Source organism: Erpetoichthys calabaricus, chromosome 2, assembly GCF_900747795.2.
Source record: "Erpetoichthys calabaricus chromosome 2, fErpCal1.3, whole genome shotgun sequence".
In the NCBI taxonomy this organism is placed as follows: Eukaryota; Metazoa; Chordata; class Cladistia; order Polypteriformes; family Polypteridae; genus Erpetoichthys; species Erpetoichthys calabaricus.
Genome location: NC_041395.2, coordinates 112,115,303 through 112,141,011, shown reverse-complemented (window position 1 = coordinate 112,141,011; position 25,709 = coordinate 112,115,303). Strand labels below are relative to the sequence as shown.

The window sequence follows — 25,709 nt, the reverse complement described above, 5'->3', positions numbered from 1 at the left end:
CCACTTCGATGTTACCACCCAGTGGCACCTACAGGACAGCTACCTGCCTCACACCAAGTACTGGCCACACTGAGTTAGCTCCTTATACTGTGAACTCAAGGAACAGTTAGGGTGAATAGAATAAACTAATACATAGAAAGAACAATTATACAAATAAGGAAACAGACAAAAAAAGGAGTCTTCTAATGGTCACTGTAATTTAATATAGTGCCTGTCAATCACATGCAATCCAGTTATGTATACATTTGCACATGAGCCCAAATGGGTGAAGGCAGCCATTAGTTCAACTTAAACTTGACAACCTGACTTAGGTTTCCTAGAACTGAAGTCTCCTCAGCTCTCTGTTTACCTGGGCTGCTGTAATTGTGGGTGGGGGAAAACTCTCTCCTATGCTGGTATCAGCAGAAAGATGGGTGGAGGATGCAATACTCTGAGGTGAGAGTGAGAGTGGGTTAGGGTGGTCAAACCTGCTAAAAAAGTTGTTCATCAGGTTTGCTTTATTCCTGTCTCTCTTGATGGAGGCACCCCACTTTGAGCTACAGCCAGTGATGATCTTCATCCCATCCCACACTTCCTTCATGCTGTTATTCTGCAACTTTTGCTCCAGTTTTCTCCTGTACTGCTCCTTCGCCGCCCTGAGCTGGACTCGGAGTTCAATCTGCACGTGCTTGAGCTCATGCTAATTCACCCTGATCAGACAGATTTTGCCCCTACCATGTGCAGTGCAGATAGCGTTCAATGTGCATTGCATGTGTTAGAATGGAGCTCGAAAGCAGAAGTACCTGCAGCTGTGTTTTCTTTAGAAGCCGAGAAAGCATTTGACAAACTGAACAGAACTTTCTTGTGGAAGGCGTTGGAACAGTTTGGTTTTGGAATATATATTTTTTAAAACTGATTGGAGTACTTTACTCATCACCTAACTTCTCTGTGATAATAAATTCAGATCTGTCTTCTCTGTTTTTGTTATGTTGTGTGGTTCACCAAGGCTGTCCAATCTCACAACTTCTTTACATTTTCTCACTGATACCTACAACAGAAGTTCTATGGAAAGCATCAGATATTAAACCAATTACATTATACAACACAAAACATAACATTTCACTATACGATGATGACATTTTACTGTTTCTCGGAGATGTCCCATTCTAAGTATGTATACTCTCAGTACTAGACTTTGTTTAGATTTATTAATCCATTTCAGGTCATAAAATTAACTACACCAAATAGCAATTATTACTGTTAAACAAAACTGCCTATATGATATCTTACCCTATTGCAACTAATATTGTGAAATGATTTAAAAATTTAGGTATTGATATTACATCCTTATTAATTGAATGTTTTGCTTTGAATTATTGTTATTTTCTATTAAACATTCTACCTCCTCCTTGGAATCTTTGCTTTTATCCTACCTCTCCCACTTAATTAAAATGTTACTACTTCCTCAGATGAACTAAGTTAGCACTATGATTCTGTTTCAACCTCCAACTCATCATTGGCAGGAGTTGGGCAGCATCCTATCCTCATTTTTTGGTACAAAAAGTAAAACACAAGACCTTAATCAGGGTATGGAAGGAAGGCAGGGTCACATTTTCAGACCTGGAACTTCATCAATATCATGAATTATATCAAGTGGCATTTGATCTTCACTCTGTTTGGAAAAGGATGAATGCCCCACCTTTTTAATTTCTTGGCACCTGCTACAAAATAAAGGCGTTTTGCCACAAATGCTCGCTTCTCTTTCATTTTACCACTTCAAATCCCACACAGCACTTTGAAAGTTTCCCTCTTTAATTAAGCATGGTGCTGTAAAGATAGAAAACTGTCCCAAAACTGGACTGGTTTTTTAAAAATATTTTCTGGTAATCTGTCCTTCCTATGCTTGAGGCTTACCAGCGGTTTGCACCTTGTGGTAAACCCTCTGTATTTACTTTCATGAAGTCTTCTCTTGATTGTAGACTTTGACAATGATAGGCCTACATTTTGGAGAGTGTTCATGGTTTGACTAAATGGCGTGAATTGTTTTTTCTTCATCAAGGACAGAAGTCTGCAATCATCCAGCACAGTTGTCTTCCATGGTTGTCCCGGCCTTCTGATGTTACTGAGCAGTGTGCTCCTTCTCTTTAAGAATGTAGCAGATGGTTGATTTGACCACTCCTAGTGTTTCTGCTATCCATTGGATGGGTTTGTTATGTTTTCTCTGCCTGATGATGGCTTGTTTTTACTTGTAGGGACAGCTCTTTGGACCTTAAATTGAGAGTTCACAGTGACAGCTTCCAAATGCAAATTCCACACTCAACTCCAGATATTCTACCTGCTCAAATAGTTAATGTAATAATGTGGGACTTGTTGACACTCAGCTATGGAACAGCTTGTCAGTCAATTGTCTAAATAATTTTAAATCCCAAAAAATGGGGGGACTATGTATAAAAATGAATGTCATTCCTAGATCGCTCAAACAATATTTCTGTTAATCACTTTGAATTAATGGTGCAAGTCTACACTTCAATCATGTAATTATTACTTTATTTCAGATCCATTGTGGTGGCATACAGAGCCAAAATTATGAAAATTGTGTCACTGTCCAAATACTTATGGACCTAACTGTATATAGTTTTATGATAGCCCTTGGTCCCCAAACTAAAGTGATGGATTAATGTGCTACATGTTTCTAAATGATAGTGAAATAGAACTACCTGCAGTATTATTGAGATGCCAATCTGATTTTACAGATATAAATATACCGAGTTGGGACATGGTGTTTTCTAGCATTAAGAAGACCAAAAACCAAATCCCCAGATGGTAAAATATAATGTTGTTCATAGCACATATATTACTTCCAAGTTAAAACATCTTAATGGGCTTACCCTCCACCCTTATATACTTTTTCAAAATAAAAATTTTGATTCTTGTATTCATATTTTCAAGTTACTTCTTGAAATAAACAAATACTTAAAACCGAAATGTTCAAACTATGGTTGCTTTTTAAGAAATAATAATATTATCATTCCATCTCCTCAGTTGTGACTTCTGTTAGATTTCTCCTCTACACAGTTGTCCCATTCACACACAAAAAATACTTTCTTTAGCTGCAAATGCTGTTAAGCTAATTTTAATATTGAAATGGAAACAACCTGATTTTTTTCACTGTGCTGTACTTCTTCAAAGATTAATGGCTCCACTCAAGGGACAGTTACCTTCTGGTCTCAGTGGGAAGGTTTTGATAACTGAGGTGCGATTAATATTCTTCTTAAAAGGTAAGAACATTTGTCTCTCTTATTGCTGTCCTATGCGCAGGGTTCTCAAGGATAAAAGTGCATAGCCTGTTTATGATTTTTACTCAATTGTTGTTAATTCATAATTGGATCACACACAGGGGATGTGGTGCCTATAGGTGATGGGGTGTAATTTACCTCTTGAAATACAGTTAATGTCTCTATATGCAAGCCAAACAGAAAATATAATAGAATAATGCAACAGGGTTTGTAAACTGCAACAGAATGCTATAATCTCTGTACTTTATTGGACTCGTGTATTGTGACGGATGGCCGGGGCCCATGCCTGGCCTGGACACCCCTGCACCATATATACCAGGGGGACAAGGGTGGGAAACCCAGTATCTCCCCCTGGACACTAGATGGCAGCCTCCCTGGGTTGCAGTGGTGCCTCGGACTCCCCCAGGGCATCATGGGGGTTGGAGTCCTATGCAGCTCTGTGGGGTTCCGCAGGAGCCGTCAAGTGGGTGCTGCAGCAGGAGCTGCTGGCCCCTTTTGGGCACTGGTTTCACCTTACCCAGACATGCAGCCGGATGTCGATAATCAACCACCTGGAGCACTTCCGGGTACCCAATAAAAGGGAGCCAGCGACCACCACTCAGCAGCCAGAGTCGGGTGGGAGGAGAACAAAGCTTGCTGAGGAGGAGTGGTGGTGGAAGAGAGAGGAAGCGTGCTTGGTGTTACTTGTGGACTGTGCTTGAGACTGTGTTGTGGGATTACGGGGAAGATGTGCCCCCCAGCTGAAGAAAAATAAACAGTTTATTATGCCTCCGTGTCAATCTGTGTTGGGTTGGGTGCAATATAGTGCTCCTCTTACAGTATACATAATAAAATTACCATATTTAACTTAAAATCTGAATTGGAACATTTTTATTTTATATATTTATTTATATATTCATTTTTTTTTATCTTTTTAGTTTTTGACTTGTATGTTAAACATATAACCATATGCTGCTTATATTTTTTTCTTTCCTTTTTATGATATGGAATCTTAAAACTTTTTGCTGTGAATTAATAATTAATGTAATCATCTGAACATGGTTTGCACGGTAATCTCTGTATCCCATGATAAATTTCAATAAAAAAATCTTTTAAAAAAAAAAAAAAAAAGGGCAAGCCTAAGGCCTTTGGGGTGACTAAAACAATACAAAATTGAAGTCTTCCCATAACGGTTCTAACAACAAATTAGAAAATAACACCCAAGACAAAAATGCTGCTGGCTGCCTTTTGCAGTCAAGTACCCAATGACAGGATGATTCACTTAACCCAATTAAGGCTTAGTGTGAAGAAAATAACATGGAGCTGCCATGTTTTCTCATATCCGGCAGTGGAGTCATCTGTTTTAGCAGAGGTGTGATAAGTACTGTATGTGCACATCAGCTATCGATACAGTCTTAGTTCCTGTAAACTGTCTTTTGGTATGTGGAACACTGTCTCACTTGTAGGAAAGAAGTCATAGTTTGTGGAAGAAGATTTAGTTGTATTTACCTGTACAACACAGCTGGAACCAGAGTTCTCAACTTAGTGCAATCAAGTCACTCTCCAAAACTCGAGTGGCACCAAAGAAAGGCCCGAGATTGTTGCAGGGGTAATTACAAGCTACTGGCAGAGTGCAATGTAGTAAAAATTTTCTGAGAGAACTCATTTTGACTACTGTTTTTGCATATGTACCTAATAGCCTTCTCTAGATAGTGCTTTTTAAAAAAAATATTGAAAGAGAAAGTACTTCCAGGAGTATGGTTTGGAGGAAGTGCCTACTGATTCTAAATGTGAGAAATCAATTGTTATTGTATTTTTATGAAACTCATGGTATTGCATGAATAATAAACATCATGTTCAGACACAAGGCTGCTGAGTGTATCTGTTACTAATGTATTATAGGACAAGCTGAGACAATCAATATTTTAGCCATGCTAAGCGACCTGAGGTCATATATTCTGGACACTTGGTTAGGGAGGGGTGCTAGTCCGTTACTCCTTCATGGAGACTTCAACTCTTGTATCTAGAAGATCTTCTCCTGTATATTGGAGGAAGTTGAATTAGTATAGACCTTGCTGAAAATCTCTGTAATTGCCAGTTCTTCAATGGGCTGTGGCCAAAAGGTTATTTATATCAATACATTAACCTTTGGTTGTATTGGTGGACAACAATGGTGCCGAAAGCCATTTAAATTAAAGAAAGATACCTTTCATGCAATAGTAGATGGCTCATCAAGTATGGGCAAATGCTGCTGGGTTTTCCCCATTTTGGTGTGAGAATATTTAGTGATATCCTTAAAAAGTGAATGGAACCCTCTGAGTATATTCCATTTAGTTTACAGGTTAAATGTGGTAACATGGTCAATTTCTATAACTGAAAGCACAGAGACGTACTAAAAAACTCTTGTGGTAAGGCTGCAGCAGTGGGTGCGATCCAATCAGAAAATGCTGAAAGTGCTTTATTTTGTGGGAGTGTCTTGCTCATCAAAGTGTTATGTGGGAGGCTGAAACTCTGCCTTGAGGATATGTAAGTGGTAATAACCTTTAGTAAGCTGAACTACAGGGAATGTTTCAGTTGATGAGTAATCATTTAGTGTCTTAACTCCAGGGATGCTGCAATGTGCCATTTGCTCTCTGTGTTTGCTGAGTGAAAATCATGCTTGCATACCTGAAGTTAAGTTGAGTTGAATCTTTTTTTGGGGTGACCGCAGCCCATTGTCTCTTCTTTGGCTTGTCATTTTTCAGAACAGGATATTAAGGCACAAGTGAGACTTAGATAGTATTCAGTCCTGAGAGTTGTGGCACTGCAGTGAAATTTATAGATCTTATTTTCCTCTTGGCGATATCAGACTGTAATCTTCTACATGTAACTGGGGTAGTTTGTAGCCAAGGTAAACTGGTTTAGAGAAAAACCAGTTGCTTGAAATCTGAAGACATAATTCACACCTAGAAAACAGTGCCTTGTTTTGTGCAAGTAAACAAATACACTGTGTAAATTATAAGTCTGAATATCTTGGACTTTTCATTGGGGAGCACGGTGCTGATCAAGAAATTGATCAAAGAATCAATGCACTGGCCATAATTTGCAAGCAATGCAACAGACTGTTATGGAAAAATAAGAATGTAGTCCTTCGATAATGTTTTCAATTTAACAGTTAATCTAAATCCCTATTCTCATCTATTATTTCAAAGAAAATAAAACATAGGATCTTCATAAGTAGCTGAAATGAGATTCCTGATCAGGACAATACGGTGAAGAGCTCAACAATAAGAGAGGTCCTTAGAGAAGAATCCATGCTTCTCCACATCAAGAAGAGCAGTTGAATGGTTTGGAAATTTCCCCAACAGATGACAACTATGTTAGTTAATATCAGGAACATCCTACTTTGTGGAAGATCCTGGGGCAGGCTAGGATATTCTGTACTTCACTGTTGGTCTGTGAACATTTGTAAATTCCACAGGAGTTCTTGAGGATTGTTTGCTATGGACAGAATTTGATAAAATTGACGTTTCATTATGCGACTCAGATTTGCTGACTGCAGTTGCTGATCTTGTCACCAGACCATGTCAAGTTAAGCAACTGAAAATTGCTGCCCATGTCACCTTTACTGAGTGAGTGCCAACCTTCCAGCACAGTCGTACTTGCCTGTATTGAGAACCAAAAGAGTTCTGCCTGATGTAGCCAGTGCTGTACAATGGGTAGACAGGTACAGCAAGTTAAGTTGCAATCTCTGCCCCTTTTTCCCATTTTGTCTTGGTAAATAAAACATATGACATCAGACAGATTAGTGTCTGTTTTGTTTGTGGGGTCTAAAAACACGTACCTATCCTTATTCCCTGTCACTGCATTCAATGCAACGTACTTCCGGATGAGCATTCTTTGGTTGAGAGCTCTCATGCACAAACAGCCCGCCTCTATGACTAAAGACAAAAAGCAAACCTGTTTGATTTTATTGGAGTACGTCACAGACTATTTGGACACTTGGTCACTTGGTATGTCAAATTACGCAACTTGCTTCTCTGACTGCCTCTGACTCACTAAGATTACATAAATGAAGGCTATGACAAAAAATCTTTGGAAAAGTCACATAATGTATTGTAGCTTTAAGGTGTGAAATGCCAGTAGAAGAAGTGCAATAAGAAAAGTAAGGAAACTGATAAGGAAAAATAATTAGTCATTTAGAATAATAGGAGTAAGTGGAGTGAACTAGGGCGGCACGGTGGCGCAGTGGGTAGCGCTTCTGCCTCGCAGTTGGGAGACCTGGGGACCTGGGTTTGCATGTTCTCCCCGTTCTCTGCGTGGGTTTCCTCCGGGCGCTCCGGTTTCCTCCCACAGTCCAAAGACATGCAGGTTAGGTGGATTGGTGATTCTAAATTGGCCGTAGTGTGTGCTTGGTGTGTGGGTGTGTTTGTGTGTGTCCTGCGGTGGGTTGGCACCCTGCCTGGGATTGATTCCTGCCTTGTGCCCTGTGTTGGCTGGGATTGGCTTCAGCAGACCCCCGTGACCCTGTGTTTGGATTCAGTGGGTTGGAAAATGGATGGATGGATGGAGTGAACTAAGTAAAAATCAACAGATTAACAATAAAGATAGTGTGCAGATTAATGTAAGTTAGAGATGTAAGGAGAGAAATGAAGACAAGTAAATTAAAGTGACTAAAGAAACTGATGGGAGTATTGTATTTTAGTAGCTTAAGTAGTGGGTCTGCAAGTAGGGTAAGTAGGGTAAACATTCAGTGAAAAGAGTGGGTTAGTGTAATAAATAGAAAGCCCAGCTGTGACAACATGAACAGTAAGATAATTATGGAAAGTAATGTGAGTCAGCAGTATAAGGAAACTAAGATAATAAGAGTGGAAGGTGAATAAGAAGAGCAAAGGAAGTATTGGAAGTAATCTGTGCTAATGGTTTAAGGAAAGAAAGCACAGTAAAGAAAGTAAGTGGAGTAAGGCGGGATAGAAGTGTGGAGTGGAATGTGCAGCAGTGCAATTAGCACTAGCAGAGAGAACACAGTAGGAATGTGGAGTAAGGGGAGTAATACATAAATGGAAAGTAATTCAAGTTAGTGGAATAAGATGGTAAAAAACAGTTAGTTAAACAGGATTAAGAAGGTTAAATGGAAGCAGGAGAGTAAAGAGTCCTTTCAGAATAAGATGAAAATGGAGAATTGGAGGGTTAGCGTCAGAGTAAAGAGACAGACCAGCATATAAGAGGTAGCAGTGGGAATAACAGCTGAATCCATTTACTGTATAACTAAAGCATACTGTATGTAGTTAGATTGGGTAAATTCAGATATAAGCATTTGAACATTTCGTTCACATATTAGCAAAAGTGAAATCTGGAAATTGTTAGAACTCCTGTTTGTGTGGAATTATTGTTTTAATACAGCTTTTTTTGTGTTGGAAGTGGGCTCTTACTGGGAAGGCACATGTCAAGGTGTTGAGCAGAATTATGGTTGATGCAATATTTTAAATGAGTTTGAAAGCGCACATTTGCTTGTACCTTATGTTTATTATATTAGCTATATTATTAGGTGAGGTTAACTATAAACTAGTCATTTATAATCTATGGCAATTTACCAGATGTTACCCTGAGAAATAACAGGAAATGTGGTACTTGAGCATTACTGTCACAATAGACACCGCTTTCTATTTTTGTAATCAATTTTTTTCATATTGCAGAATTGAAGCATCTGTTCTTTGCCTTCTCCTCACTGTTTAATTTATTTAAATGAATTTAAAATTAGTAGATCCACAAAACTATTTGCAAGAAGGTAATTTTGAGTATAGTATAGCAATCTGGCAGTGTGTAACTCTCTAGTTAGGTTGTAGGGGATTTGCCATGTTGTCTCATTGTGTCCACTGTAGCTAGGTTAGAGAATGCCTGTTCTTTTGTGTTGGATTGTCTTTAAAGCTAAGGTACAGCTGCATTGTCATTTTGTCTCAGTGTGTTAGTATAGTCCCAGTGTGTTAGGGTAGTATATAGTAGGCCTCCACTGGATTGTGCACAACAGTTAGGGTAGAACAGGCTGTCCACTCTCGGTGGGGTACAGAAGGCTTGTTGCATTCTTTCTCCGAGCCCGCCTTTGGTCTACTCACCTTGGGGCTCTAGCTAGGACAGAGGAGGCCTGTAGTGTTGTCTCAGTGTGCCCACTTTACCCATTGTCTCAGATCATGTGAACTGCAGTCTAAATAAGGTCCCTCGTAGAAGTGAAGCTGTTGGTAAGTGTTTGTCTCACAATCTAATTATTAGTGGCCTATTAGCAGGGCCGGACTTACATGAAAAGAGGCCCTAGGCTATTCCACTTATGAGGCCCTTTCACCTTCCATTTTTAAGTTTGTAAATTACATGAGAGATAATAAAATTTTGCTAACAATTTGAATGTAGGCCCCTCTTGATCTTGAGGCCCTAGGCTGAAGCCTAGTTAGCCTATAGGAAAATCCGGCCCTGCCTATTAGTCATTTTCAGATGCTTCCCCCAAGGCAGTACATGGGAGAAAAGGTCATGTGGTTTAGTATTATTTCACAAAAAAGTTACTTTGCATCTAGCCAGACATAGTGTCATGTCTAATGTTGTAGGAAGTTCCCTTTCTTCTTCACATACACACATGACAACCAGTGACAAAGAAGGGCAGAACTGATTATGATCTGTCTGAAAAAGGTTGATCAAAATATGCGTGAGACACTAGCTGTGAATAAATACAAGCCAGCAAAAATGAAATGAATAGGCCAACACGTGTGGGTTGCAACCTTGGCAATTTACAAAGAAGTTAACAAATATTATATAAAAAAATGGGTCAAAAGAAAGATGATCTGCCATTTAGAAAACTGTAATTTCTAGACACAAATTACATACATACACATTATTTCTGTGCCTGAAGTAAATGGGACAGACATTCAAGAGATTGGAAGATTAAGTTCTAAAATGCTTCACAGGCTAGATTGACAAATGCCCTTCCCAATAAAAGCAACTTCCAAAGGTTAGTGAAGTTGTAAAAATATCAGCTTGCTTGTTTCCTCACATAGAGGTGCTAGGTTATTGGAAGTTTAATAAAACGTAATTAAATATTAGGGCGCACTAAGAGAGCAATTTCTCAACCATAGGATGAGTAGCTGTTGCTTGTTTTCTGCATTTAACAAAACTGTCAGTCATTTTCTTAACTGCTTAGTTCTGAACAGGGTTGCTGGGGGTGCCAGAGTTTATCCCATCCAGCATAGGGCGCAAGGCAGGATCAAACCCTGGACAGGGCACCAGTCCATTGCAGGGCAAGCACACACACAGAGACGTGCACATACACACACCAACCACACACTAGGGACAATTTAGTATCGCCAATCCACCTAACCCGCATGTGTTTGGACTGTGGGAGGAAACCAGAGCACCCAGAGGAAACCCATGCAGACATGGAGAGAACATGCTAACTCCACGTAGAGACAATCTGGGATGCAAACTCAGCCCTACCACTGCGACACCCTTAACAAAACTGCCTTTAATTAATTACTGATCTCTTCCTATATTTTAGCACTTATGAAAGATGAAAAATAGAATGTAAGATACAACTATATCTCATCAACTTTAATCTGCTAGTTTAATAAACTTATTGAGATATCTTTAAAATACGCAGATCTTGTGTGATTCACTGAGCCAGAAATCCAAACTCTGTAACGGTCACATATTTTTAAAAGTGTACATTTACAGGGTTTAGCCGATTTCTAAATCTGAGGACACTAAGATCATTAGTGTGGCCCTGGAAAAAAAAATCATCCTCATAATCATTGATGTGTATTTCTCGACATTTTGTTAATCCCTCAATCCACAGAATCCTGGAGGCAAAGAGTAAGAGAAGGAGCTGAATGGAATGGCTAGAGCCTCATAAATGAGGTTTGCTATCACCAAGAAGTGCTGGTGAGGACAGGATGCTTACACTCATTTTGTATTTATTTCCATCCAGCCATTTACTGAACTCACTCAATTCAATTTTGAGGTTGCAGAGAGGTGGAATTTATCCCAACAGCACTGCGTGCATGTAATAGAGTGCAGTATTTGTAGTGAGGAGTATAGATGCACAATGAATTTCATTTGATGTTTAGTACAGTTGTAGATTTACTGTCTAATCTACTTGTTTAATTTTAATATATTTTTAACCAAAATGGGTTTAAAAATTACGACAGTGCGTAATGAGCAAGCACAGGTTTAACTAATACCTAATATAGATTGCACACAGCTTTTTTTAGAAACTTTTGAAACTGGGTCAGATATCCTAAACCTGGCTTATTTTCTTCAGATGTTTCAGGATGTTTGTTCACTGACCTAGTGTTCAAGACAAGATCCAAACTAATTCCAGGTTAAAAGATTCACTGCAGCCATTAACATATCCATTTAGAAGCTTATCAAATTACTGAGCCTGTTTTAATAACTAATCTGCAGAGAATGTAAAAGAAGTTGGGGGTTTATCTCCAACAGCAAAGAAGATGATTGCGGTGCCTGCCTCACTGGATGTGTAAAGGGCACAGAAAGAGTTCACTGCTTTTCATTCATTGATTCATTCATTTTCCATCCCAGATTATCCTGTTTAAGGTCACAGGAAGTTCTATCTTCAACTATATTGCAGGAATAAAGCAAAATCTGAACAATCTATCATCAAATATCCATGAGAACGCAATGCACTTGCTTAATTGTTTATCATATCAAACCATAATATCTTTAATTAAAAAACTTTAGGAACACAAGCCTGATTCTCACTCTGGGAAGCACACAATGGCCTACGTGATCACAGTACAATATTTGGTTGTCAGTTCTGTCTTCAATTGAGTGAAACTTTAACAATTTCTATGTAGCAGTTTATTCATTCAGGTGTCCAAAAGTCCAAAATTGTTTGCTAATCCAGTTATTTCAAGGGCTCAACAATGATATAAAGTGTGGATCACACGTTATCACTGAAATTCATCATCATTTCTTTATTTCAGTAAACCTTCTCATTCAAACACATTAAAGGTATTTTTAAATAGTGGTGAAAGTATGAAAGGTGTACAAGTGTATAATTTTCAGTAAAACGTGAAGGATGCTCAGTTAGTTGTATTAGTACAACCTGTTTAGGCTAGAGCTACAGGTATTGGTACTTGCCTTACATTTTTTGTACTTATTATCATTGTGGGCATTACATATAGTAGTTTCTGACTTTTTACATTTGATTTTTTTTGTTCTCCTACCCACACTTAAGCCTATTGTCCTCTTTTAGCAACAAGCCACAGCAGCGGATGGATGGAATGGCACTATCATCAGTTTACCTGAACCCTTTCAAATGACATCAGACCACTGCCTAGATGGCTTCCGACTTTGCACTGGAAATTTTCTCGTGAATGTTACGGCCACCATACAAGAAGGTTTATTTAGTTTTAATTGCATATCACTGTTTAAGTTTAGTTTTCTTCTCCGGCAGAGCATGGCATACTTCTGTTATATGGTAAAAATTGTGCATTTTTCTGTTTCTGTGTTGACGACTATGATTGTGCTGATGTGCTTTAAAGATAAGTTCGATTGAAAAACCACTAAAAGCTATACAACCCATAGTTTGCTTTTCAAATAAAATTAAATATTTAAAATGGTAAACAAGTCATGGAAACATGGTATTAGTAATGCTGGCAATATTCAGTAATGGAATAAGGACAGTAGCGAGATGACCATGTTGGAAACAGGAATTAATAATATAAAAATGACAATACACTTAGTGAATATAACTGAGACAAGTCAAAGCGGTGCTACCTAAATGCTGCGAAACATCAGCAAACATACATACAGGTTGTTTATGCATTGCACGTCTGAAAACGAGTGAACATTTTCTTAAGCTACACAGAGCTAAAAAGTATTCAAGATCATAATAGGCCCCCTGTCTCATGTGAAGATAAAAGCTATGGTCAATTGCTGCAAAGACTAAGCGAAATGTGGTTTTCTACAGCCTTGTTATTTTACAAGTTACATGAAGTTATGTTCAGCCTGTGTCTTTATCTTATCAGTAGCAATTGTAGCTCTTTTGGAAGCAGCATTGAAGTTTTTCATTACATAAATTTATCCTGATAGTCTGCACAGTCATTTTGAAAAATGGGGTTTTTAAATTTACACTTTGTGTAGGATTTTTTAACTTATCAACTGACTTTCTAGCATTTGATAGTAAAATGTCACAGCTTTTCCTTATTGTAAGCAGATGTTTTTGTCTTTAACATCAGATTAATACAAATTCTCCAAAACATTAGATTATTATGATAACAATGAGTTAATCTTCTTTTGTTTTAAAAGGCAAAGAGTAGTAGTCAGTTTAATTACATGCTTCTTTTCAAAAACACAACAGCGTTAACTCCGTAAAGCAAAAGTAAAGCAAAACTTCCCACTGTCAGTTTGAAAATAAATTCCTGTCCAACAGTAAATCAGTCTCCCCAAAGCATAAATAATATCAACAAAGGAAACATTGAAAAATTAGCATTGCTCCATACCTGTTGTCTGCCGACATGTCTGATGTTTATGCTTCGCTTTTACACTGCTGCATGCACGAGATAAGTCAAGTGGCTTCTTTGAACTTGGCCAATGCCGCTTCCTCAAACAGTGATGAAATTCTGGACGCCCCAATATAAAGTGTGCAACAGCAGGCTAAAGTCTTTTTTTTTTTTTTTTTGTTAGTTTGTTTGTTTGTTCTGATCAGATTGTGTAGAATTTAAATTTACAGAGACAATAGGAATCTGCAGTCCAAATTCTCAATAAGCAATCATTCATTTTCAGCTTGTGCAGACAGATGAAATTCAGCTTTTCCTTTTGGATAATGTGACAAATTTACAAGAAGCTACTATACTAAAGCGTCTCTTTCTTCAGGAACCTCTTTTAAAATATGTTGCGTGACAGATTCTAGTGTGTGGTTAAAATAATTTGTTTCAGTGGGTGTCGATGTAAGAATGAAACTGGCATGTAGAATACAGCACACTCATTCTCATCCCTAAAGTCAATATGCGTACTGTCACTATACTTGCCTTCTTACCCAAAGAGATAAAAAGGCAGACCTGCTAGAGGAAACCTCAGCAAAACCTAAAAAAAGAAAGTTTTTCATTTTGTACTTAAGTTTGCCTTATATATACTGTATAAATATATCTAACATGGCACAAAAATATACAGGATACACCAGTATTTTTTAAACTGTAAGTAATCATGACGGATTTCAAAAATATTCATAAAAAGTGTTATTAACTGTAGCATTCCTTAAAAATTTTTTTAGAATGTGTGGACAATTAATTTAATTCTTAGTATCTTTAATAAGAGGTAGTGCTCACTAATATTTATAATTAATGTACATTTAGTTGTGTCTTCTGGAATTGTTATTGTTCGTGAAATATTTAAAATACAGTAGGGAAAGATAGGCTGTTTTCTATTATATTGGCACAGTTTTAATATTCATTTTATTCATTTTCAGGTGTGTTGACTAAATTTAAAATATGATTACCTTTATTGCATTTTTTTTTACTAAACAGCCGTGAAAACAATTAAGTGTAGCTTTAATATAAAATCTGGGTGAACATATCTTCAAAATTAAAGCTGCTTATTAAAATCTTTTGTTAGTTATTATTTGTTTAGATATTCTTCTTTAAATAGTCTCTTGGTCTAAGTATTTAAGGCTAGAAATGTTTGGACCTTATGATACAAGGGACAGGAGGAAACCATTGGAAATCTGACAGAAAAATTCAACTTTTTCCCTAAGCTTAACCAATTTAAACCAAGCAGTGTTAAGTCTGTAATCAGATTATTATAAAAGTACAAGGATTTGTTGATTGATTACTTTATTTATGCTTGTTTCCAAATTATTTTTTATTTGTTTATGACATAATCAATTTCAGATACTCAAACAGTGCCTATAAAGAAATTTTGTAAAGCAAGTAGAGAGCACTGAGAGGTGGAAGACTTAATACTACTTATTACACTACTGTGGACCTTTATGATGGTTTATTACACTGCTTATGACACATGTGCCCATTTCAATACACTTGTTCTTACTTAAACTCTAAGCAGTCTCTTAAAATCAAATGTTATACTAAAACCCCATTTACAGTTAGGTCATATGTAAATATTCTTTAAATACACCTTCAGAAGTATATTGTATGTGGAGTATTTGCAAATCAGTGGAATTGTCTTGAATTTGCAAAGTAACATATTTCAGTTCCTCTTAAACTTAAATCATCAGACAATCAAATAGATAAAATATAGATAAATATAACATTTTTGTGGACTGATGATTAAACAAAAATTAAATTCGACAAAAAACTAAACATCTTTCAGGCAACCTGAATCTTTTGCTTTGTATTATTCTTGCTTTCTTTGTATGGTATATTTAGTTTTAGTTTCCATGGAAAATTGCATAACATTACAAGATGCAAGAAAAGTAAATGTGGCTATCCCACACACAAGCTAGCATAAGTAAAAGAAAATTAAATATTGCCAGTATTACAACAATAACTGGTAATAATAATAATAATTTGAAAAGATAAAAGCATTCATATAGATAGATAGATAGATAGATAGATAGATAGATAGATAGATAGATAGATAGATAGATAGATAGATAGATAGATAGATAGATAGATAGATAGATAGATAGATAGATAGATAGATCAAATAATTACAACATTCACAAAAGATGAGATTAGGCTGATCACCAGAAAAGCATTAAGGGCCAGTACATGACTCTTTAATGAGGTGGCAGCTTAGCTCATTAAGGTATAGGGTGGTGACAGAGAACAATCAAGAAATGTATGTTATTTTTAATCTTTCATCAGCACCCTATATGGAAATGTATAATTACAATCTGGTGTCTAGGCATTACAGAATTAGGCAATCAACAATCTGGGGCACATTTTGCATCCATTAGACAGGTATGACAATACACACTATTAATCAAACTTTTTTGCTTTTAAAATACCCCTAAAATTCCTCAGCTGTGAACTACTATCATTTTTAAAATGTCTAAAACAAGAATACCACAAAACAAGTAGCTGATGCAGAACCAGTAACTTGTATAGGATCACATTTAATTTATCTTCCAAATGAAAATTAGTTAGATCTATAAAAGGATTCATAAACACAAAATGAATGTACTAGCATAATGACTTGAAAACATCAGAAATAGCCCTCTGTGCTAATCTTGTGATTTTAATCTGTATCTTGACCAGCAGGGCCGGATTTATATGAAAAGAGGCCCTAGGCTATTCCACTTATGAGGCCCTTTCACCGTCCATTTTTAAGTTTGTAAGTTACATGAGAGATAATAAAATACATCATTACTGTGATTAATCAATACATTTTTATGTTTGTTTATTAGTCATATGCGTAGAATTTCTCCTTATTTTCGGTTGAGTGTTTTAGTGTTCACTGTTTTTAGAATAGTGTAATTTTAATTTTGCTAACAATTTGAATGTAGGCCCCTCTTGATCTTGAGGCCCTAGGCTGAAGCCTAGTTAGCCTATAGGAAAATCTGGCCCTGTTGACCAGAAATCATGCAATCTTCATGATGTTGAAAGTAGCAGGCCTTGGAAACGCATGTGGCCCTTGTCTTTCAGGAGGCCCCCTTTATCACGTTCCAGTTAAGTCAAAATCATCTAGTGGTGTTGTTGCATCTCTCATACCCTTTACCTCCCAGACACATGAGCCCGTCCATTGCTGCTGTATCCCTCTTAGTTAAACAGGTGAGTTATGGGTGGACTGGAGACTTACCCAGTCTGAAAATAAACATGCCTTTCTTTCAGTAAGTCGTGCTATTTTATTGTCTTTTTAAGTGCTGTCTGACAAGATTAAAAATAATAACATGGAGCCCCCTACAGTTATATAAAGTAAAACAATGCAAGAGTGAACATTTGCAGACCTAATCTATGACTCCAGCTCACTATATTCAGTACTTTCTCTACAGATCCAAAAGAAGTAACATTAATCAATGACAAGTACAGTATTGAAATGCAAAGAACAGTAATCAGGAATAGAACAGAGTAAACTGTCAATTATTGACATTGAACTTTTAAAGCTATCATACAATGGTAGTAACAACATTGTTGAAACTTGCACACGAAGGTAAATCAATATGGAGTTGGGAATCCTTTAGCTGTCTGGATGAAATTATGTTTTAAATATGATAGCAGAACTAGGTACAAAACAAACAAAACACAAAAAAACAATACTTAAGCAAGATAACACCTGAAAAATAATGTGGGAATTCCCAGAAATTTTTAAAGAATTTATTAAGTCAGTAGACCATCTAAATTAAATTACACGGCCAATAGAAACTAGCGATTCTTAAACATCAGCCAGGCATGTCAAGATCAAGAAGTAGACATTGTACAATTTATGAAATCTTAAAATCAATGCAACATTTGATGTCCGTCCAATACAGATTCTTGATTCTGTTGAACGAGTAACAACCTAACTGAACCAATTCGACTTGCACTGGAAGACTTATAACTTTTACCTAACTGTAATGTAATAAAAGCAAAGTACAATTTTCTATGTATCTGTGATGGAAAGTGTTGATCATAAATGTATTATATTTCTTAAACTGGAAAAATGATATGGCAAATAATATGACATTATAACCTTGTAGGGTGACTCAAAAGCAGTTCCCCTTTAAGAGCTACACTGAGCAAATACAACATTCAAAGACACATTATGTGTCACTCAGAGGTTTTTATCTGTTTCCATTGTGACATACTAGTTATCCACGTGCACATTTTAAATGAGTTCTAACATTTGTTCATCACAACCTCACCACCCACGTTTCATGTGGAAGCACATAGAACAGCCAGGGTGCCAGTCCATTTCAGAGTACACTCTCAAAAACACTAAAACTAAATTAAATTAATCTTAGCATTAGATTAATTGAACATTTACTACATTATGTGCTATTTCCTTCTCTTTCCACTTATAAAGTTTTAAAATGCTTTTAATAAAATTAATCTGCCAGCTGGCAGTCTAATATAAAAGAAAACCTGTTAACTGCCTGATTTTGCTTATTTAATGTTGAGAAGATGATGAGCAGTTGTCAGTCCCATAAGATTAGGTGGCCATTGCAGATGATAATTTAAAAGTAAAAACAAAAGCCGATTATGGGAGTCTTAGTCTCAAACCTGTTTAAAGCCAAGTCCTTTGCTAGCTAATGTCACCTTTCAGTATCCACTGTCTTTTTTTTTTCCTGCGCATAACATTAAAAGGATGAGCACTGGTGCCTCACACCTCCAGGAAATTGGGTTCAAGTCTGAGCCTGGTCACAATCTGTGCAGTCCTTGTGTTTTTCTAAAGTACATGTAGATTTTTCTGTTTGTTTTAAAGACGAGCATGCTAAAATAATTTATGGCACTAAGTGGAGTGTGAATGTGATTGTGAGTGTAAGAGTGATACCCTTTGGTATCTTGGGATGGTCATTTCCTGTTTTGAGCCCAGTGGTACTGGGATAGGCTCCAGTCTCTTTGAATAAGACTATGTAGATTAGAATAGTTCAAACAAATGATTTTATTTAGAAGTATGGTAAAGGGCTTGACGCAGGGCTTGGTACTGTTACCTCACAGCTCTAGCATTTGTCTTTATTAATTTCATGTTTTCTCTGTTCCTGTATTGATTTTCTCTAGGCAGTCTGGCTTCTACTCACAACCATAAAATACGCCTGTTAGCTCTTTCACAGCTTTAAGTGTCCCTTGTGTGAGTGTTTTTTTGCATGCGTGTGCCCTTGCAATGGTCTTGTTTCCTATCCTGTGTTGTTTCCAGCCTCACATTTGTGATTCTGTAGTAAAATATGCACTACAGGAGTTGATGGATCTTCGTATACCAAACATCATTTTAAGTCAATTGAAAACATAGGTCTAGAACAATTATTCCCTTCTTTAGAGCTATAGAACAGACAGTGGAAGTGACTTGCTAAGGATTACTGGGTGAGCTAATGACTGGACTGGACTGGACTGAAGCCTTCCCCTTTAAGATTCATGGTTTTGTCCACTAGGCTATGCTGGTTCAAATTTTTCCATGCAGTTAATTTACTTATCAATACTGCATCTCTCTAGCTATTATTAATGATTTGTCTCTATACTTTCTGAATGTATTCGTGCCTTGTGCGTTTTGCTGTCAGAATAGACAATGATAAATCACATTGCAGAATATAAAAATATAGTTTTAATACAGTTGTGGCCCTGTTTGATGAAAAAAATTAAACAAATTTTAATTGTAAAAATCAAATATACTTTACCCTCTTACTTGGCTACCTCTGAAATTTGATCAATGCAAGTAATTCAGTATGTGGTCCAAATTGAACATACAGGCATAAGCAGTGATTTGATTTCATTGTTCATGTTTTTCTCCACATTTGAACAGGACATGAGAGAAAAGAGCAGAAAGCTTTTGTTCTCTTTTGAGACATCATCATCCATCCATCCATCCATCCATTATCCACCGCTTATCCGAGGTCGGGTCACGGGGGCAGCAGCCTAAGCAGGGAAGCCTAGACCTCCCTCTCCCCAACCACCTCCTCCAGCTCCTCTGGGAGGACCCCGAGGTGTTCCAGGGCCAGCCGGGAGATATAATCCCTCCAGTGGGTCCTGGGTCTGCCCCGTGGCCTTCTCCCAGTGGGGCATGCCTGGAACACCCCCCCAGGGAGGCGTCCAGGGGGCATCCTAACCAGATGCCCGAACCACCTCAATTGACTCTTCTCAATGCGGAGCAGCAGCGACTCTACAGAGTCTCTCCCGGATAACTGAACTCCTCACCCTATCTCTAAGGGAAAGTCCAGCCACCCTGCGGAAAAAACCTAATTTCGGCTGCTTGTATCCGCGATCTTGCTCTTTCGGTCACTATCCAAAGTTCGTGGCCATAGGTGAGGGTAGGAACGTAGATCGACTGGTAAATAGACAGCCTCGCCTTTTGGCTCAGCTCTCTCTTCACCATGACGGACCGTTGCAGAGCCCGCATTACTGCAGATGCCGCACCGATCCGTCTGTCAACCTCCCGCTCCATTCTTCCGTCACTCGTGAACAAGACCCCGAGATACTTGAACTCCTCCACTTGAGGCAGTACTGTGCTCCTAACCCGGAGAGAGCATTCCACTCTTTTCCAGCTGAGAACCATGGCCTGGGATTTAGAGGTGCTGACTCTCATGCCCGCTGCTTCGCGCTCGGCTGCGAACCGCTCCAGTGAGAGCTGGAGGTCACTGTCCGATGAAGCCAACAGAACCACGTCATCCGCAAATAGCAGTGACGAGATTCTGAGGTCACCGAACAAGACCCCCTCTCCTCCTTGGATGCGCCTAGAAATTCTGTCCATATAACTTATGAACAGAATCGGTGACAAAGGACAGCCCTGTCGGAGTCCAACCTCAACAGGAAACGAGTCCGACTTATTACCGGCAATGCGGACCAAGTTCCTGCTCCTCCTGTACAGGGACTGGATGGCTCGTAACTTGTACCCCATACTCTTGGAGCACACCCCACAGGATGCTTCAAGGGACATGGTCGAATGCCTTCTCCAAATCCACAAAACACATGTGGACTGGTTGGGCAAACTCCCATTCCCCTCCAGGATCCTGGCCAGGGTGTAGAGCTGGTCCAGTGTTCCACGGCCGGGACGGAATCCACATTGTTCCTCTTGAATCCGAGATTCGACCATCGACCAAACTCTCTTCTCCAGCACCCCTGAATAGACCTTACCAGGGAGGCTGAGGAGTGTGATCCCCCTATAGTTGGAGGACATCCTCTGGTCACCCTTCTTAAAAAGGGGAACCACCACCCCGGTTTGCCAATCCAGAGGCACTGCCCCCGATGTCCATGCGATGTTGCAGAGATGTGTCAACCAGGACAGCCCCACAACATCCAGAGCCTTGAGGAACCCAGGGTGAACCTCGTCCACTCCAGGGGCCCTGCCACCTCGGAGCTTTTTAACTACCTCAGCGACCTCAGCCCCTGTTATGGACAGGCTCCCACTGGAGTCCTCCAGCTCTGCTTCCTCTAACATGCTGGTGGGATTGAGAAGCTCCTCGAAGTATTCCTTCCACCGGTCAATAAAGTCTTGTCACAGTCACAGTGTTGGTGGAGCACCGCTTTCCCCTCCTGAGGTGCCTGACGTTTTGCCAGAACCTTCTTGGTGCCGACCGAAAGTCGTTTTCCATGGCTTCCCCAAACTCCTCCCATGCCCGAGTTTTTGCCTCTGCAACAGCCGATTCCACCACACGTTTGGCCCGGCAGCTGCCTCTGGAGTCCCACTGGTCAACCAGACCTGATAGGACTCTTTCTTCAGCTTGACGGCCTCTCGAAACTTAGGTGTCCACCACCGGGTTCGTGGATTGCCGCCACGAGAGGCACCGATAACCTTGTGGCCACAGTTCCATTCTGCTGTTTCGACAGTGGAGGCTCGGAACATGGCCCATTCAGACTCAATGTCCTTCGCCTCACTCCCACCGATCTTTCTGACCGGTTCCTCTGCCAGACGTTCCCAGCAGACCCTCATTATTCGTTTGGGTCTGCCTGGTCTGTCCGGCAGCCTCTCCCGCCATCTGATCCAACTTACCACCAGGTGGTGATCAGTTGACAGCGCAGCCCCTCTCTTCACCTGAGTGTCCAAGACATAAGGTCGCAGATCTGATGACACGATTACAAAGTCGATCACCAAGCTGCAACCTTAGGCATCCTGGTGTCAAGTGCACTTATGAACACCCTTATGCTCGAACATGGTGTTCGTTATGGACAATCCATGACCAGCACAGAAGTCCAACAACTAAACACCACTCGAGTTTAGATCAGGGAGGCCGTTCCTCCCAATCACGCCTCTCCAGGTTTCATTGTCGTTGCCGATGTGAGCGTTTAAGTCTCCCAGCAGGACGATAGAGTCCCCAAGAGCTGCACCTCGCAACGCCTCTTCCAGGGACTCCAAGAAGGCTGGGTACTCTGAACTGCTATTCGGCGCATAAGCGCAAACAACAGTCACAGTCCTTCTCCCAACTCGAAGGCGTAGGGAAACAACCCTCTCGTCCAACAGGGAGAACCCCAACGTACAGGCCTCAAGCCGGGGGGCCATAAGCAAGCCCACCCCTGCCCGACGCCTCTCACCCACAGCAACTCCAGAATGGAACAAAGTTCAGCCTCTCTCAAGAGGAATGGTTCCAGAGCCCAGACCATGCATAGAGGTGAGCCCGACTATATCTAGCCAGTACCTCTCAACCTCTCGCACCAGTTCAGGCTCCTTCCCCACCAGAGAGGTAACATTCCATGTCCCAAAAGCCAGTTTCGGCAACCGAGGGTCGGAACGCCAGAGTTCCCGCCTTCGGCTACCACCCATATCACATTGCACCAGACCCCTATGGCCTCTCTTGCAGGTGGTGGGCCCACAAGAGAGCAACACCATCAAAAGTAACTAATTGTACCTAATGCAGATCTTGACTCCCACTTACCTAGTAGCTGAGAAGTTGGGTTTTAAAATGACCAGTGCTGAATCTTTGCTTACCCTGGCAGAATTTTAACTTGGAGGTGTGGAATTCAAAAAGAAAATAAATTTTGTTAATAATTTTATGCAGACCATAGCATTCCTTGAAGTTGAATAGCACACATAGCAACCTTGGTGCATTGTTCTAATTAAAAAAGCATCTATTGTCTGTTAGTCCTGAAACGAGAAGTTCTAGGTGTGGTTTAAGTGTTCAGCTTTCAGAAGTAAACAGCAGACATCTGCTTTGCATGTTGATGGTTAGTGAAATATTTTAAATTAATGGTTGATTCTATAAGTATGGGAAATCCCCATGTTATATATATGTGTAGTGCCTGACAGGGCTGAGGCAGAAAATAATGTCGAAAGGATCAGGAGATGGAACAAACAAAAACCATAATTAGAAATCAACCAGGGGTCCAAATTCCAAAGTAACAATGCAGGTACTTAGCAGAGTCCAATATGTAACCTAAATCATTGTCAAATATGGAACACTAATTTCTTAAACCATTAAGCACAAACAACACCTTCTAACACCATGTGTTTTTTGAAAAAAAAAATATCCACAATCTTGGATGCATAAAACACATGATGGCAGTTATTTAAAGTGTTGTGCTAGTGACGTTATGCCGCACGACTTACAGAACCCCAACCTCTAGCAACTTAGTAACGCATGGTGACAACGGTTGTACCAAAAAAAAAAAAATGGTGTTGCAGTAAAACAAAAAAAATATTTACATAATTGGAGGAGCTAGATAGGAACAGTATAATCACACCCAAATGGTTTTTGATTAGCCAAACCTTCAAAAATTATAATGCACATACTAGAAAAGTGTAACCAAAGCAATAAACATTTGCAAAGTATTTCCAATCACAACAACATGTGTATACAATAAAGTAAGTTTCTATCCCATAACATTTTTATTGTTTCAATAATCAGGGTCCTTCAGCCTTAATTGGCATCAGTATGGCTCAAGTTAGGAACAGCAGTATAGCTTGAAATTCGTGCTGCTCGGGGCAGGGCGGTGCTTCAATTTGCTGCCCTCAAACATATCTGAATAAGTTAAACTATTTAAATAGAAAATTAAAATGAAGTATAGAGAAAAATTAAGATAAATTTTGCAGAGATTTATTCATATATAGAGAAACAGCAATAATTTTTCACATATAGTTATTTATAAGCATCAACTAGACAAGAATATAGTATAGACACACTGATAAGCCGTATTCTAATTATTAGTTTAATATAATTACGCTGCGAAAACCAGAACCAGTGTAGTGTACAAGTGATAGGTGGGGATGATTTCTGCGCAGAGCAAGAATGCGTTCGTATTTATAACAAAACAAAATTATAAGTTGTAAATTAGTTGTTTATCTTCCTAGAAATTATTATCGGTGTAATGTTTATTTTAGTTATTGCCTCATAAATTTCAACTGCTGTGCCTGATGCCGTCACAGAAGGACAGTCTGAGAATTATTTTTAAAAGCATTTGTGGATAAAAATCAGAGAATTTTACTTTTTTCTTCATGACTAAAATTTCTCCAAACCCTGCTGCTTACACACAAATTGTACTGAGCCTTTTGGCCAAAAATGTGCCACCCAGGGCGGACCGCCCCCTCTGCCCGCCCCTAGCTATGCCACTGGTTAGGAATCAGTTCTGAAGTAGACGTCACAGTGGACTCTCAATTCACCAAAACTGATATCAAGTCAATTTATAGTTGCCAGTCAGTGGCAGGAAAGAGGCTTAAACACCGAGAAACAAAGAGAATATGCCAATGGCAGCAATAGGACTTCTCCTAAAATATTTGTTATCCTAGGTACCTAAATCTGTGAAGCAGAAGCAATCACCAAGGAGACAGGCAGACTTTAAAAATCACATTTATTGTTATGCAATTTTTTTTGTTGTTATCAAATTTTTTACTGAAATACAAAACAAACACTTTAAAGGGGGACATAAGCTAGTCTGATGGATTTTAATGCAATGCCCTTTTTTATTGATTTTTGTCACCCATTTCATGCCCAACCTACCTGGAAGGAGGTTTTTCTCTGAATCACCTTTCCCAGGATTTTGTTTTCCTGCAAGGGTATTTTTGGGGAGTTTTTTCTTGTCTTCTAGGGGAGTCAGAGCTGGGGGGCTGTCAAAATACAGGTCCAGTTAAAGCTCATTGAGGCATTCTTTGAGAGATTTTTGGCTAAACAAGAAATAAATTGTTGTTGTTGCTCTGTTGTTGTGTGTGCAGTTAAAAACACCTGATCGATACTGCATTTTTTTATTTCCCTTTTTTGTCTTATTTTATAGTTATTGCCACTATTCCTGCTTCTCAATCCACTGAACTGAAATTTTATAGTCAGTTACAACTAATTGTAGGCTATTTAATTTTGTTGAAAGCGTGTTGATTGGTGATGAGGTTTGTTCAAAGTATGCATTGAAAGTTACCATTTTACTTTAGTAGATATCTAACCTTTACAATTTTCTGTTTATGTGTCTGTTTCTCAGTAGTTAATCTAAATTGCTCATTTCAACAGCTTTCATCGTCAGTGACTGTAATTTAAGGAATCTTGTGCTAGGGTTTAGACAACTTTTAGTGTACACGCTGTTCTCTGTGAGCTCCAAAACTATGCATCTTTTAATTCTGAGTTCGGCCCTGTTTCACTCTGATTCACTTAACAGTTTGTTATTCTGAAACATATCAACACGTGAGCATTACACTCAGTGCATTCCTCAGTCTTCTAATGTATAAAGTTGAATGTGTGTTTGTCCAGTGTGCACATTCACACTATTGAGCATATCAGTGCCAAATTATTCCATAGACTCTCAATTTGTACAAGATCGTAGGCTATGTTTTGTTCTGAATTTTTTACCCTTGGGAAACTTTAGTTAGTGACCACACCTGCCTTTTATTCTACGAAAGGCAGTGCCGGGTAACCCTGGTAATCAAAAATAAAGTGAGGAAAGTCCACATTTGCTCGCATCCAACCAGAGTGAGTGG

General features: G+C 38.9%; 1 protein-coding gene across 3 annotated transcripts in view; it reads right to left on the bottom strand.

Annotated features, from left to right (window-relative positions):
* Positions 1 to 25,709, bottom strand: part of LOC114646261 (G-protein coupled receptor 55) — a 127,285-nt gene that overhangs the window by 8,660 nt on the left and 92,916 nt on the right. For 2 of the 3 annotated variants that reach the window (XM_028794378.2, XM_028794377.2), the window contains exon 1: positions 13,736 to 14,235. The exons of the other annotated variant lie outside the window; for it this stretch is intronic. Coding sequence is in view for 1 of the 2 variants with exons in the window: in XM_028794377.2 (XP_028650210.1) it covers positions 13,736 to 13,752 (17 nt within the window). In the remaining variant the exon portion in view is untranslated. Of the gene's footprint in view, positions 1 to 13,735; positions 14,236 to 25,709 lie in introns of those variants that run through there. 3 annotated transcript variants of the gene reach the window in all.